Here is a 15233-nt window from a genome sequence, read left to right as displayed (position 1 = left end):
GATTTTAGAAACTATTGCCAGAGCACAGTAAATCCCAAACATTATTTTACTATAATTTCTTCTCAAACCGACAATAATTAAGATAAAGTATTGGCAATAAATGTAGGAAATTTCTTATCCAATTTCATCACCAAAAGGCACTTATTCTTGGTTTTAAAACAAGTATCTATCGTTATATTCACTGTAAATCCTGTAAATTCACTGTAAATCAGCAACTACTAGAATTTGAACATCAGTCATTAGTATTGGTCATTACCAGAAATTTAAGACGTGGAAATAAAACATTCCATCAAGAAATTAAAGTTTTGTAGCCTTTCTTGGGGGAAAATAAAAGAGTATTTAAAATGAAAGATGCTTATTTATACTTAATACATAAAACTGATCTGCCAATGAGCATAACATAAAAATAAAGCCTATTTTAAAAATTACTGGCAATGAAAAATGCACCTGTTTACAACGAAGTACAAAATTTACAACAGAGCAGAAGTAAACTTGAAAAATAGGTGCCACAGCCACACTAACTTTCATTTCTAAATATAGGAAGGATTTTCCCTTCTCAGACATTATTTTCCTATTCATAATAAATCACTTTTGATTGACTGCTGCTTCCATTTAGCTGTTCCAGAAAAGAGAACAATAATCCACAAACTATTTCCCCCCAAAATGGAGATGTTGCAGCTCATTCACAAAGGAAGTTTTTATTCCCCAAATCCCATAAAAATCTCAAATCAACAGTAAAGAATGAGATAAAGAATGAGATGAAGAATGGCACGTACAAGTACAACAACTTAATGTGATTAACAGAACCCCATAGCACTCTACATGGCAAAAACAGCATCAAGACATGACCTGTACAGTCTTCTTCAGTGAGCAGTTTAGAAACAGATAAATGTACTTTTTGCCAAAGGAGATGTGCCAGCACGGAACAGGAGTTTACAGTTCCTCAGTTACTGCCGTGGGCATTATGAGATACTGCCCAAACCAAGGGCACACCAGCACTCCCCTCCACAGCGTTCACGAGCTCTCTCTGCATCTTTCTACTTCTCAGTATGGCTCCCCCACAAAAATACACATCATAAACTGTGAGGTGAAAAAAATGCTGTTAAGAGCAGAGCACACCCATGGCTCCTGTTTTGTCTTTGGTTTGAAAGAGCAGCTGCTTTGCTGCCCACATGTGACTTGCCCTTCCTATGAACAAGGTGTGGGGAGGATAAAGCCAAGCGAATGATGCTCAGCCAGTCAGTCATCTGGCTCAGTAAATCAGTAGTAACAATTTAATACACAATCACTTAAGAATAGCCATTACTATCAAGAATAACAAACTATTCCCCCTCTTTAAGTGATCTTGCATAATTATAAACCAATTTGCAAAACAAAAACAAAGCCAAGGGAAGTCTGTTACTTAAAAATCCATTGTCTAGGATAAAACCTGTTCAGGGATGGGCCAATTTCAGATTAATCTTCTAGGTCACAAAGCAAATCATGGCGTATGTAGGAGATGAGTTGCTGTCCTCCTCCCAGCCCTGAATCAGATATGCAGAAGAGGGAACCCGGCGCAGCCACAGCAGAGCAGCACACCGCATTTTCACTCCGCTGGGGGAACAGTAGCTGGACCTTTGTAGCCTATGTCACAAAGGCAACATAAAATATTTCTGAAAGTCAACCAGAAATGGAAAAAAAAACCCACATCAGAACATAGGTCCTGTTCTCCAAGCAGGCTTTTGACTCTCATATCCAAGCAAAGAAAAACCCTCATTCCTGGAAAGCAAAACTGATTAGACCGTTTTCCCTTTCTTCATTTTCTTTCTCTCAGTACTACTTAACACGCATTTACACAGGAATCACTGCAGTGAATGTGGTGTGTTTATAAATACACACGGCACAAAAAAGACTAAATAAATGATATGATATTTCTTCATTCGGAATGATGTTTCTCATCTTGAACTTGAAATGTGAAAGGGGTTCAGACATGAAGATATCTCAGAGTTGCAATGCACGGTCAAACTGATCTACTCTTAAAAATGAGGAAGAGGGAACTCCTTCTGTACTATTTGGCACTAGAGATAAGATTTGAAAGCTGCACCGGAGATAAAGATATTATATAGAGACAACAGGCCTGATACAAGGGTCAAGTCCCTAGTATCTTACAAAATCCCTGGGACCCTGGTGACTGGGTTGTACTGGTGATGCTCAAGACAAGTAACCCTGCACTGCAGCATAACACACGTTACTGAATCTGGTGTTTCCTAAGTTGTGTTGCCTTCCCTGTTCTTTAACTTTTCCCATTTCAACGTTTAAGTCAGTCAGCTTGCACTGAGGAGCACGATGGAGGTGCCTATTCTCCTAAATATAAGGTAGTCTATATCTAAAAACAGAAGACAAAAAGAGCAAGAGGAAAATCTCTAAAGCTACTGTCAAAAGCTAAGCTCCAGACTACAGTGACATTCCCTCCTGTGTATAATTTAGCAGCAGAAGTATTGTAACCTGACTGAAATAGCAATCAGTTTGTTGCACAGATGCTGACACCCCATCCGAGCGCTAGAATTCTCAATACTCAAATAGAAAAGATGGATACTTAAATATGTTCGAAGGCTAAAAGTTGACAACGTGTCATGTCACAAAACCTTGACAGCAGTGAGAATTCATCTAAGATCTACTGCAAGATTTCTTCGGTTCACTATGCCGATAAGCTAAGGCTGAAGCATTTTAAAGAGGAACTGATTCACGGAGCTGGTCGCTTCCGTTCGGCCCTGCAAGCAGCTCACAGCCTCATCGGGTAAGTCTGCACTGCCAGTGCTCAAGGAAGGACCACAACTACATACAGTGCATGCTAAAACCACGCCTAGTGCTTTGGGAATGCCTTGGAAAGCTAGCACCTATTGCCTTAGGCTTGCACGTTAGAGCACAGGAGGTTAAATAAAAGCACCAGGGAGACAATTTACCTGATTCTCTGAAGTGCCAGGCTCGCAGGTATTATCATAAAGGGGCAATTCCTAAGTATGAAACTGGCAGAGGGTGTCTACTCAAAGCTGCAGTTGTTCTCCATTATATCCTCACCCACAAAGCTGTGTACAAACAGCTCAGAAATCACAGGGACAGTGATGACAGCCAAAAAATAACTGGGAAGATCATCTGGAGACCCAAAAAGAGAAGGAGCAGATGAGAAGCAAAGACAAACAACTCTAAAGAGGGGTTGGGCTAAAAGGCAGCTAGTAAGGCCAGGCTCTCAGAGCAGGGCATGCGGAAGGTGCTTCCAGCTGCTTTTCCCGAGCAGGGCCTCAGCGACCGGGAGCCGCAGCAGGCGGCCCCGGCACCCCCGGCTCTGCCCAGGCGGAGCAGCCGCGCGGGGCTGGCGCCTCCGGATCACCGGGAGCACCGCAGGCCTTCCCTGCTGCCCCATCCCCTGGCTGCCCCGGCCAGCAGGGACAGAAACGCTCCAAGACAGCACAGGGCCGCAGCTCAAACATGGGCAGCGCCCACATACAACTCATCCTAGAACAGCTGCAAACGGACAGAAATTAAGACCGATAGAAACTTTTATTTATTATTTTCTTGCCTGCCTGGCTAGTCTATCTATTTCCCTGGAACTGTGAAGGATGACACTGCCACTTTTTTTTTTTTTTTTAAAGTAGTTAGAGGACTCCACACATCCTTAGTAAATTCCTTAAGCCTTATTTCCTGACTTTGCAACCTATGCTCTTGCTATTTATAACTGCCATGTTGTAACCAGGTGCCGACTGCATTTTTTGAGAACAGCTTCACCATAGAGTACACTTCATTTGAAAAACATTCTAGGAACATTTATATGCAAAATCTCTCTTGTCCTGACATAGTGAAGACTAGAGCTTACAGTTGGCGCAGAGTAACCTTGGTGTCAGAGATGCACCATTACTTGTGTGGCAATCTGTCCAGACACAGTACATTTATAACCCTGAAAATTAAGAGCTCATGCGCTCAGTAGCAAGTGCCATTCTTGAATTCAACGTGGAGGAATCTCAAAAATTTAATCTCTTTCTATAACCCACAGCACCCATGTGAGATTGGGTACAAGAGAGAGGCCAGAAGGGGCCTGGGGGAAGGTCATGCACCAGAACTGGGAGCAGGGAGCGGATCTTCCCTCCGCTTCCTTCCTGCTGCAAGTCCCCAGCTCCTGCTGTCACCAAACAATGCACATTTACATGCAAAGTGGACAGAGGACTCCAGAGGGAGACACAAAGCAAAGCAAGAATGTGACAAACCAAAGAGAAAGGAGAAACCATCTGGCACTGATATGGGGAGAACATTCCTGCTAGAAAGTGAGGCAAAAATTCTGGAACAGGTAGGAGTGACTGAAAGCTCCTTGGAATTGCTAAGTCAGAGCTGCAAGAAGTTAACCGGGAATGTCAGGGCATAGATGCTAAAAATGACTGCAATTAGCTGATGGATGAGAAACTAATTTGTATTCATTAATTAATTTGTGTAAGATATAATAAAGAATAATTGTTTATTAGGCAAACAGCATGCACTACCCCTACAACTACAGGTAAAGGCTCAGTGAAAAATGCACATAATTCTTCAGTTAAAATAAAAAGATAAAGGAAATAAAGCAAAATCACAGGGTATTGTGTCTCAATCAGAGAAGTATGAGGCCTGGATTCTGACCTTTTTGGTATACCTGACTTTATAACTTTTGTATGCAAAACACCATTACATATAGATAATATTAACCATCTTTTAACATTTGTTTCAAGTATTTTTTCAAATTCTTCTGTTGTATGGCAGAGATGTCAGATATTAAAAAATTCTAAATTTTCCAAATATGTCAATATATGATTGCCTTAAATCATTAATAAGCTTTATCAAAGAAACTCATTAATATCACAGTGATATTACAATTTGTAATGGTGATTTTAAAAATTCAATTGAAAATAAAAAAATTAATTTCTTTTTAAACTGCCTATAAGTTAAAGACTTTAAGACCTGCTATATATTTAAATATACACTAAAAAGAATTCAGAAATACACATAATCCTGATGCTAAAGTTAGTGAGATTAACTGCACTGTGCACCAACTCAGGTAACTCGCTACATAAACAATATGCTGGTATTTTCAAATACCTGTTTGCTCTTAAAGGCTGGAGCTAATTTAAGATTATTTTCCACACTGAAAATGATGTATTTATGTTTCTGTCTGCATGGCAGAGGTACATTAGCAGAAATATCCTTTTCTTAAGAAAACGAAATACTTTTTTTGTCTAAACAAATTAAAATACTTTTAGCAGAACTTGCAAAGTTCATGTATTTCAGAGAGCATTGCAATACAAACACCAGAAAGATTTTTTTCTAGCATCTTTGCATCTAAAGATGTTTCATTCTTATGGTCAACACACTTTCAATTACTGAAGAGATAGAACTAGTCTCCAGCAGTTCTTTCTCTTAATTATACTACCTATGAATTTATTAGGGCTCTTAAATATAGATACCCTTATACTGCTTGTTAAACCATGTTTTGCTTTGTGATATGTCAAGCCAATATCATAAAAAAATTACTCTTGATGAAGACCATACCCTCTTCTGCCACATACTTCTGCAGTACCATCCTTTGAATCTGCTGGAAACAGATCTATGCAAAAAAAATGTCTTTTGAAAGGTGTCAAACCAAAATGCAAGTAAAAGCCTAAGGAAGAACTTACACTTAAAATGTTTTTACATCAAGATCAAATACTTACCGCTAACAAGTCTAAGAGCATAGAGAAATAAGTGACTCCAGAACTTCCCTGAAGCCACATATCGCACAAAAACAGAAGGGGAGGCTTGGGAGCTTGGAGTTATTTTCTTTTGTGGGGTGTTAAATCTTTGGGTTGTTTCACACGGGCCTGCTGAAGACATGAGGTCCTTTGGATAGCATTGCTTCCCCTCTCACAAAGCCCTTGTCCAGATTGCTCTCTATCAGCACAAGATGTTGCCCTGCCGTTCTGCTAAAAGGGTGAAAAACAACTACTTTATCTGTTCTGCCATTGGACACATACCAGCAGAACGGAACAGAGTCCTGCAGATCCTGAGCTGCCACCCAATGACCACGGCCCTGGTCTAGAAGTGAAACACCGAATGAAGGGGCTAAGAAATTAATTCCTGCCCAAATCCATGCAGTCTTCTTTATCCTTTACCCTGCCCCTCCTTTCCTCATTTCGGACTTTGCTCTCTGCCACCCCTTCCCCCCACCCCTTATTTTTATTTGGAACATCTGAAGCAATATGGAAAAGATGAATTGAAAAGGATTATTCCCTCTCATACTATGAGATCTAAGGAGCATCAAATGAAATTACGATGTGGCAGATCCAAAACAAACATAAGGAAATACTTCTCCATATAGCACATAGTTAAACTGTGGAAGCCTCTGCTCCAGGATATTGGGATGCTGAAAGTATACTTGGGTTCAAAAGGTCAATGAATAAATCCATAGAATAAGAATCAGTCGAAAGTTCTTAACCACCAGTATATCATATCTGGCGCCCCCCCAGTCCCACAGATCGCTGGACACTGGGCACGGAGCCTCCACTTAATCCATCTCGTAGGCTCCGCTTAATCTGTTCCTACCCTCTTCCCTGGGCAGCTGCTAGTGCCCTGGCAGAAACAGGATTCTAGAAGACAAGAGACTGTTCATCTGACCCAACAGGGCTCATCTAGTTTAAGAACGCAGGAAAAATATATAAATTAAATGCAAAGTTTTATTTATTATCAAGAATAGATTTTTTTTAATTACAGAGGTTGTAAAATATTTAAAGGGAGATACCCTACCCTATCAGCATCATCATTTTGCTTTTTAATTAGTAAGCATTATGAAATCCTGAGATGGGTCTTGAAAGCAACATCAACACACAGATACTCAAGAAGTCCGAGTTAAATTAGCAATGTTCATAGATCCCTATCAAGCCCCAAATGACTTCAGGAATATCTGCAACACCTTAAATTATTTTATGCGCCACATTAGGAGGTCTTCAACAGCAAAACCAGCTCTGAAAACTGCAGCTTACGGATATCAAGAAAAAGAAAACATGTGTTTAGAGAGGAGCGATGGAGCTGCTCGGCCCGTGCCGCCCCCTTCCTCGGCTCACCGTGCTCCGCAGGGGATCCCATCCCAGGCTGGAGCCACCAAAGGGCCCTCCCTCGTTAGCAGGACTCAAACCCCAGCCTTTAATTAGGGGAAGGGCTGATCAATCTCAGGCCCTGGATGCGTGCAACATCTCGCAGCTCAGCAGCTGTAACTGCACATGACTCGCTTATTCAGAATACTCACACAGTGATAATGCTCAGATACACCTAGACTGTGTTAAGGCAACAGAACCATATACGAATTATTAGAAATCACTTAAAAAGGGCTCAGGTACTCGGTGAGAGGCCAGCAATATGCAGTAAGAATGGTTTCAGTGGATTCCCCCTATACGACACCGTGATTAGTGTCATCTGAGCACACCACAAGTGCGCCCAACGCAGCTGCCATGTCAGCTTCTCTTCAGGGGCCAGGTCTTAATCATAAATCAACTGAATGACTAATTCAAAATTGTTAAAACCAGCAAGTAGCTGCCTGGAGCCTGTCCAGTTTTTACATCTTTCAAAAGGTCAACACACCTACTCAAACACACAATAGTCCTGTCCTTCACCGCGTTTTCTTCTTTTCTAGGACCGAAAAATAACGTGTTACCACTTCAGTGCAAGTGCGTTTTAACTAACAATTAAAATGTTCATTAATTCTGATAGGGTGACCCAGTAAAACAAGAGATTTTAGTTTTCTCTCTCATACTCACAATCAAAACACTCCCCTCCTGTTTGCTGTGCTTTAAATACTTTTCTAGTTGTAAAAGACTTATGAAAACATTTTATTGCTGAGTATTTCCTGCATTAACCTTTCTTCTGCTACAGTAATATTATGAATTACGCTGAGAAATGAACTTTTTAAAGTTGAGTGACTAATCTCAATGTGGCTTAGATTTCAAACACGAACCTCTACTCCTCAAAATAATAATAAAGTCACAAATTAAGTGACATCTAACAGTAAAATATATTCTAATCACTTACATCTGTTAGTGCCACACAAATGACAAAAGCCTACCGTTAGCATCCCTCACAGGAAAAATTTATTCTGCACTTAAATATAAAAGCCATGTTGCATAAACAGAGGCTTTAAAGCTGTAGCAGAGTGGCTGAATGGAGGAAAATGGCAATCTTTCTGGTTCTAGTAGATGCCTTTCCCTATCACACAATGTTTCCCACTCATAAATACATGACAAATACTTCCTCAATCATTTTTTACGAGCAGGGATGCACAGGGGGTAGTCAATGGCTAGCTTGAGGGAAAATAGGAACAGCAGGAGGCAGAAACTGTACTGAAAATGGCTATGTGGTAAATTCTCTTCTGGAACATCACTCAGCTACCCAGGCTTTGATCTTTCAGCTACAATTACACTAACATCCATGAGATCTGGAATTTCTTTTTAAAACTAAATCATTAATTGCAATAGAAATAGTTAAATCATTTCATTATATGACTCTCCAATTCAAACATTTGATTTTTTTAACAAATTAAAAATTGTAATTTATACAAAGATTTGCTTTCAATTGGATTTAACTATGTCATCATCACAACAAGCCTCACAAAAAACATGGGGTGACTGGCGACAGCTAAATCACAGACTGGCGTCTCCTAAGCAGTCTGTCTACCATTAGGGTCTGGGAAATGGTATTTACTGTACAATTAGAGCCAGCGAGCTCTACCTGTAATCATCCAAATACAGGTGTGAGGATCCTTTCTCGGACAAGGAAACCGGCTCATCCATTTTCACATAAACTTTCATGTCTGTACTGTTATAGCAAGCCTTAGGAAACCTCTACATCTGCACTTAAAAAAAAAGAAATTCACCTGACAATAACAGAGAAATAGTGCTTTCCTGATTTAGAAGACTTTTTTGTTTTTAATCACTTTCATTATATTCACAAAATATTCTAAGGGCAAACAAATTCATACAAAATTATAAAGTTTGGCCAAACAGGCAAAACTTACTACATTTGTTACTGATTTTTATCTAAAGTTGGTGTTTTGGGGCTGAGAGGGCTTTTGGGGGCTTTTTGCCATTAAAAAGGTTACATTTTATTCTTTAGTACAAACACAAAATGTCTTGGAGTATCAAAAGGACAGTTTTAGATGCAGTAATTTCATAGAATTTATTCTAATGATTTATTGGAGTTAACCATCTGACATTAATTATTGTTTTGGCTTCCAGTCTATGAATGTTTATTTTTCAGTTTAAAGCCTTCTCACTCTTTGATATCATATGGAAATGAGAATTTTTAATGGAAAATTGAAACCATGTGCATCTAAGTACTTAATGAAGTACAGGGAGAAACAGAGGGTGCAGTTTAGGAGAATTCAGATATTCCGCTTTGGATACTTTTGATTTATTTGGATGAGTTACATGCATATATCTGTTTACAAACACACATTTATACATCTTCAAAGTCTCTCACAAGTGTTTAAAGATTTGAATACTAGAAAAAGGGTTTTCTAAAACAAAATATACTGCTATTAATTTTTCTTCTTTGAGTATTATTCAGTTTGTTGCCTCCTCCACGAATGAATGTTTATTCCTTCTAGAGCTGCATGCCATGACATGCTGTCACAGGGCGTCTCTCAGCAGCAGATACCCACCATGTCCCTACCATACCAGGACTGGACCTCCATGCAAGTTCACTCAATGTCTGTAAGGTTGATTCCGTAACCATCATGTACTTAAGTCATCATATTGATGACAAGAATACCCAGCTAAAGCCTACACTGCTTGTGACACTAAGGATTGTCAAAACAGGCCTATAAATCCTAAGCAAAGCACCAACAGTGGCAAGGAAACCGGGCACCCAACTGCAAACAGAAGTGCAGTGCTAAAAAGTGCAATTTTGCCACAGCTCGAAAGATTTCTGTGCAGTTCACATAGCTTTAGTCCTCCGGCGTGAAGGCATTAGTCCTTTGGAATGAATAAGATGTCATTCAGATGATCAGTATTACATAACATGATAAAACTTCAGGATTTTTAAAATCAGTCTAAATCAAACCTAAGTTTTTCATATAAAAATACAAAGAGGGGAAGTACTTTATTCTCTTCCACACTTCATCCAGGGTTTCACCATATGCATTTTACTTGAACAGCATATCAACAGGAGCATAAATAAGAAAAGTTCAGCATTAGCTTTTGCTACTATTTTAATTAATATTCTTTGTGATCTTAATCAGCAAGGAATTATTCACCACTGAAACATATGAAATAGGAACATAAATTTAGATATCTAACTTGAGCACACTCACCATTTGTTTTTCTTTCTAATGTAGTCTTTTTCAGAGAGGTTAACCAAATAGATCATCGGCTTTGATGTAAAAAATAGGTGTTTGTTCAAAACATCAATCTGGAATGGAAAATGTAAGAACAGAACTTTAAACAGCAATCTGAATTAATTTTAGGACTCTCTCTTCTTCATGACATTTCTGATGAGGCAACAGAATTAAAGCAAAATACACAGACTGCACCCAACCTGCAAATTTAATTCATAAAAAAAAAAAAAACACTTTAGAAACAGACAATAACACGTAGCAAGATCAGAACAGAAGTCAGTGCATGGGATAAACTTATAGCCTACCTCTTTGTCATTCCAATCATGATAGAATCGGACAGCTTTCTTTTCATCAATTACCCAGGTTTTGATTTTGCACATTATGTCCTATGGAAGATCAAGAAAAAACAAAGTCAAAAACTCAGCTGGATATCACAGAATTCTTTTCTATAAGCAAAGCATCTAGGCATCAGGGCACAAAATGCACATACAAATTAAAAATTAGGGAGTATCTCAGAGAAATTTAAAAAAAAAAAAAAAGTACTTTGAAAGTCAGTCAAGAGAAATGCCGAGTATTAAAGCAAAGCAAAGCCTATAACTAGTCAGCTCAATAGAGGAGATGCAATGCCACCTCTCTTCATCTCCAAAACTAGCAGAGCTCATAAGACACGTGTAAAAACCTGGACATTTTAGACGGCTTTTGAAACTCTCCAAGACGCGACGCTTGTGCGTGCGGCGGGAGAGACCACGCACACCATCAACATGCCATTAAGGAAGGGCACCGGGCGGGAAGAGACGCCGCAAACACCGGGTTTCTTCTTTTTCTCTCTCTTTTTTTTTTTTTTTTTTTTTAAAAGGAACCGTTAGCAGAAGAAATTGAGCCTATTATTGCCAATCCACCCTTCAAGAAATTAATTCAAATGGCCAAAGCCCTTCTTTATTCCGCATTAATTTTTCGCCAACACCTTCTCCCTCCCCCCCAGGCGGGACCTGCCAGAGCCTCCATTACACAATGGCGAGCGCCTTGCACTGGTGACCTCCAACCAGCTGCATTCACTTTCAGCACATCTCTCGCGGCAGGAAATCTAAAGGCCTTTTAGTTAGCGAGCGAGTGTGCATTCAGGAGGAGTAACTGCAGGAAGGGCCCAATGCGCTTTGTTTCTCTGGCCTTTCTTCACAGAAAGATTAATCATCTGTGAAATGGAAACGGCAAACAGCAAGTGACACAAACTGAACCCTCCGAGCCTTCCCTCATCAGTTTTGTGGCGCCGAGCTGCGTGTGGCGGGGCTCTCCTCGCGCGCAGGTGTTAATAAAAGCCTCGCGGGGCGCGAGGGTCACGCGCGGCTCTGCCAGCACTAGCACACTGGGCAGTCGCCCTCTTTTTTATTTATTTTTTTCCCCTCTTTTTTGGGTAGGTAATTCACGATCATGCTTTGCATAGCACATCTTTAAGGTTCTAATTGATGCCGCGGTGAATTAAGATCTTGGGAAGGGAACGATCCCGAGGCTGCCGGGCGCGCTGGGCTTTACGCTTGGTGCTCTGAAGCATATGTATAAACAAGCACAAATAACACCCGTATTTACTACGGTCTTTCTCGGGCTTGCAGTCGCTTTAAGGAAAAACAAGGAAAAAGCTCTTCTAAATCTTCAGATCCTGATTTGAAACCCTCCAGGAACAGGACTCCCCGCCGATTTTAACAAGGAAGGGGCAAGCTAAAACTTTTAATGAAATCTAACACGTTCTGCCTAAGAATAATCACTTTTACTCTCCTATAACTGAATTTCACTCATAAATGTTTAAAAGTGGCTAATATAACACCATTTCCTACAAGGAGAAGATCAAAGTGCTATATTACAAATGCATTATGATTAAAAAAGCACTGTGCAGCTTTGCTATTAACTGTTCTTTAAACCCTAAAAGGCTTCCCATAGATCTCACTTGGCACTGCATATACAACCTTTGACAAGTAATGTAGACCATTTTTATTCATTGCCTAAAATTGTAGGCAATTATGTGCGTCACACTGGCCACCTGCAAATTCTGAATGCCTGCTCCAGTTGTCAGAGCAAAAAACTAATGTCGGAGGGGATTAATCTAGGGGGAGAGAGTCCTCTTTAATGGCTCCAGCAGGTGAAATGGCCCAGCTGGTTACTGTGATGAGTGGCCAGAACAGCTTATGTAGAGACATGCAACAAGATTACACATAAGGAAGAAAACAGTGGCACCATCTTATCTTTAACCCTATGCGTTTCTTATTTTTTAATTAAACGGACTAAACAAAATAAGGGAAGCGATTCTACCAGGAAGGACTCTTCCGAGAGGATCGTTAGCCTCGGCTTTTATTTAAATAGATATATGAAAAATCAACACAATCCCAAAGATTCCTGCTAAGCAGTGAAGGAATTCTGACTTCACAGTATTTCTGATTTTAAGGAAATGCTCCAGGTACCCATCGTGTGGCTTCTGGCACTGCAATTTCCCCAAGAGCAATGCATTGCTGCATACTAATTAGAGAGTAGGGGGAAGAAAATAAAAAACAGAAATTACGCTATAGTAAGAGGTGAAAAGGCCAATTTTCAGGGCCTATGCAGCAATTAAATTATTTTTAATCCCACTGAAAGGGCAGCTGCATAACTGAAAGCTTCCAGAAAATTTCAAGCATCAAGCAAGTAAATAACACTTGCTCCTTCTGAAATATATAATTTCCAGTCAAAACTTCTCTTCCACATCTGCGTGGCTACCGAATTGGACACAGACCTGATTTTCAGAGTGCAGATTTAGGTCCCTAACCTTGCGGCACGTGCCCGCTGTCCTAGGGGGCAGTTACACAGGTACCTCCTGGCATGAAGCCTAAGCCCCACTTCAGCTTTACAGAGAAGGTAGCAGCGTTTGGGAACTTTCTGCACAAAACAACAGAAACTTAATTAAATGCAACACCCCGGTCTGGACCTGGTGCGACAAAGAAAATACTGGGAAATAATTACTCAAAGCAAAATTTTCTGTGAAATCTTCAGGCAGGCACACTTAGCAGAACGCAAGGCAGGCAGTCTGCAAGCTACGGAAGAGAGAGATGAACACAGACTGCCCCTCATCATGGTGGGGTCCCCTTTAAATGAGCCTTAATACAATTCCTTCACAACAAATCTGTCAAAAACTAATAATACACAAAAAGGCAACTTCATCCCCATATTGCCTTTCCATCCTGCTGCGCCAATAATCTGAAGTCGAACACATAAAGAGTAAAAGGCTTCTTTCAAGTCTTGTTTAATTTAGTATCATTTTAAGTTTTATTCATTGCTTCTATTTAGGCCTGATAAAAGAATATGAACTGACCTTTTTATCCTCGCTATCATTGCAACAGTCATTTAAACATATTTAATCATTACTCTAGTTAACTCCAGGATGCTTAATAACAGAATACAGAGCAATAATCCACTTTGTTTAATTAGTTCTGGCGTCCCCAGTTCCATGCTTTGAGGTCACTGGCAGCATGATCCACTTCTTGGTTGATGATGGGGTTGCCTCGCTTGGTTTTTCAGCTAGCAGTATTATAACAAGCACCATTTAAAGCACCACAAAAAAAAGCAAGCCAAAATTCGACTACCAAAATTCAATACTATTATCAAGGAGGAAGAAAAACAATCACCACAAATATCAAATATCACTTTGTTTTAAACATAATTAATTTCCAACTATATCTTTAGCAATATACTTAACCTAAGTGAATGTTTAGTCTATTTGGCCCTATTTAATACACTAATTTAATTTAAGTCCTGCTCTCAGTTTGAAAAGCAGCACTCAAACCACAGATATTAAGCAGGCCCTTAACAGTAAGTCTCAACAGTAAAAGTCCTATGAACAAATGCATTTAAATTACAGTTATATTTATAAAGGCTGGCTCGTGAGAAAAATGTGTATGCATGTGCATACGCTAATACACTCTTTGGATGGGTGATAGTAACGATGTGTGCCAGTGCCAAATGCTTTGCAGAGCATGAGGGACTAAACTAAAGCTTGGAAAATTCTCTTGCCTACTTGGCATCAGAGAATTGCGAGTGTGTTGTTATAAATTAAAAGGGCATGTAATTAACTTCCGCAAATTTAATAAAGAAGTAAGTAGTTGTGAGGATTATCACTTCACACTTGGAGTGCGAGCAGCTCCTTCCCGATCCCGCCAACGGTGCTGACATCCCAGTGTGTGCCGGAGGATCCTCCCCGCCTTCCCAACCGCCCCTCGTCCCCAAGGGAGGGATTTCTGGGAACCACCGGGCTGCTTCTTACTGCTTTATCCTTTCCTTTTCCACCCCTTTGAAAGGTCAAGATCTAATAGCTGTCCAGCTCCCTGCAAACCTTTCAAATGCAGCAAAACCTGTGTTTTATTATTTTTTAAACACAGGTGGCACAATAGCAGAGTAACCGCATGGCAAAGGAGGCAAAGTGACAAAACTCTACCCACTTCAGGGCAAGGAGCAGCTAAAGCCTTACTCTAGCTCTCAGTTCATTCTCCTCAGTTCATACAGCAGTTTGACAGCATAGCACATCAAGAGTAAAAGCTGTAACGTGTAATTAATATGTTCACATTCCCCTACGGAATCTGGCTGGGTAATGTAAGGTATGTTACCTTCAAAAACATCGCAAACATTAAATGGATTCAACACCACCTAACAGGTAGGTCTCAGAATGAAACTGTAAAATAAAAACTCTAATGACTGTGTTTCTGGTGGAGCTCCAAATAAGTGATTTGCGTTTTGCTTATGACCTTTCTTAAAAAAAGACCATATTAATGGCACAGATTATTAGAATAATAAATGAGTAACAACAAAAACTTGCATAATACAAACAAGCCTCTTCAAACTAGCACACAGAAATCAAACA

The 15233-nt window shown here is 39.9% G+C and overlaps 1 protein-coding gene across 1 annotated transcript in view; it reads right to left on the bottom strand.

The window, feature by feature from the left end:
* OLA1 (Obg like ATPase 1) overlaps positions 1-15233 on the bottom strand; it is a gene marked incomplete at its 5' end in the record, with an annotated part of 53312 nt that overhangs the window by 25395 nt on the left and 12684 nt on the right. Inside the window, 2 exons of the mRNA XM_026044106.1 lie at positions 10334-10431; positions 10663-10743. Coding sequence (XP_025899891.1) covers positions 10334-10431; positions 10663-10743 — 179 coding nt within the window. The remainder of the gene's footprint in view (positions 1-10333; positions 10432-10662; positions 10744-15233) is intronic.

This window comes from Nothoprocta perdicaria, unplaced genomic scaffold (assembly GCF_003342845.1).
Source record: "Nothoprocta perdicaria isolate Ctin4 unplaced genomic scaffold, notPer1 scaffold_0, whole genome shotgun sequence".
NCBI classification, from domain to species: domain Eukaryota; kingdom Metazoa; phylum Chordata; class Aves; order Tinamiformes; family Tinamidae; genus Nothoprocta; species Nothoprocta perdicaria.
This window is presented reverse-complemented; position numbering and strand designations above follow the sequence as displayed.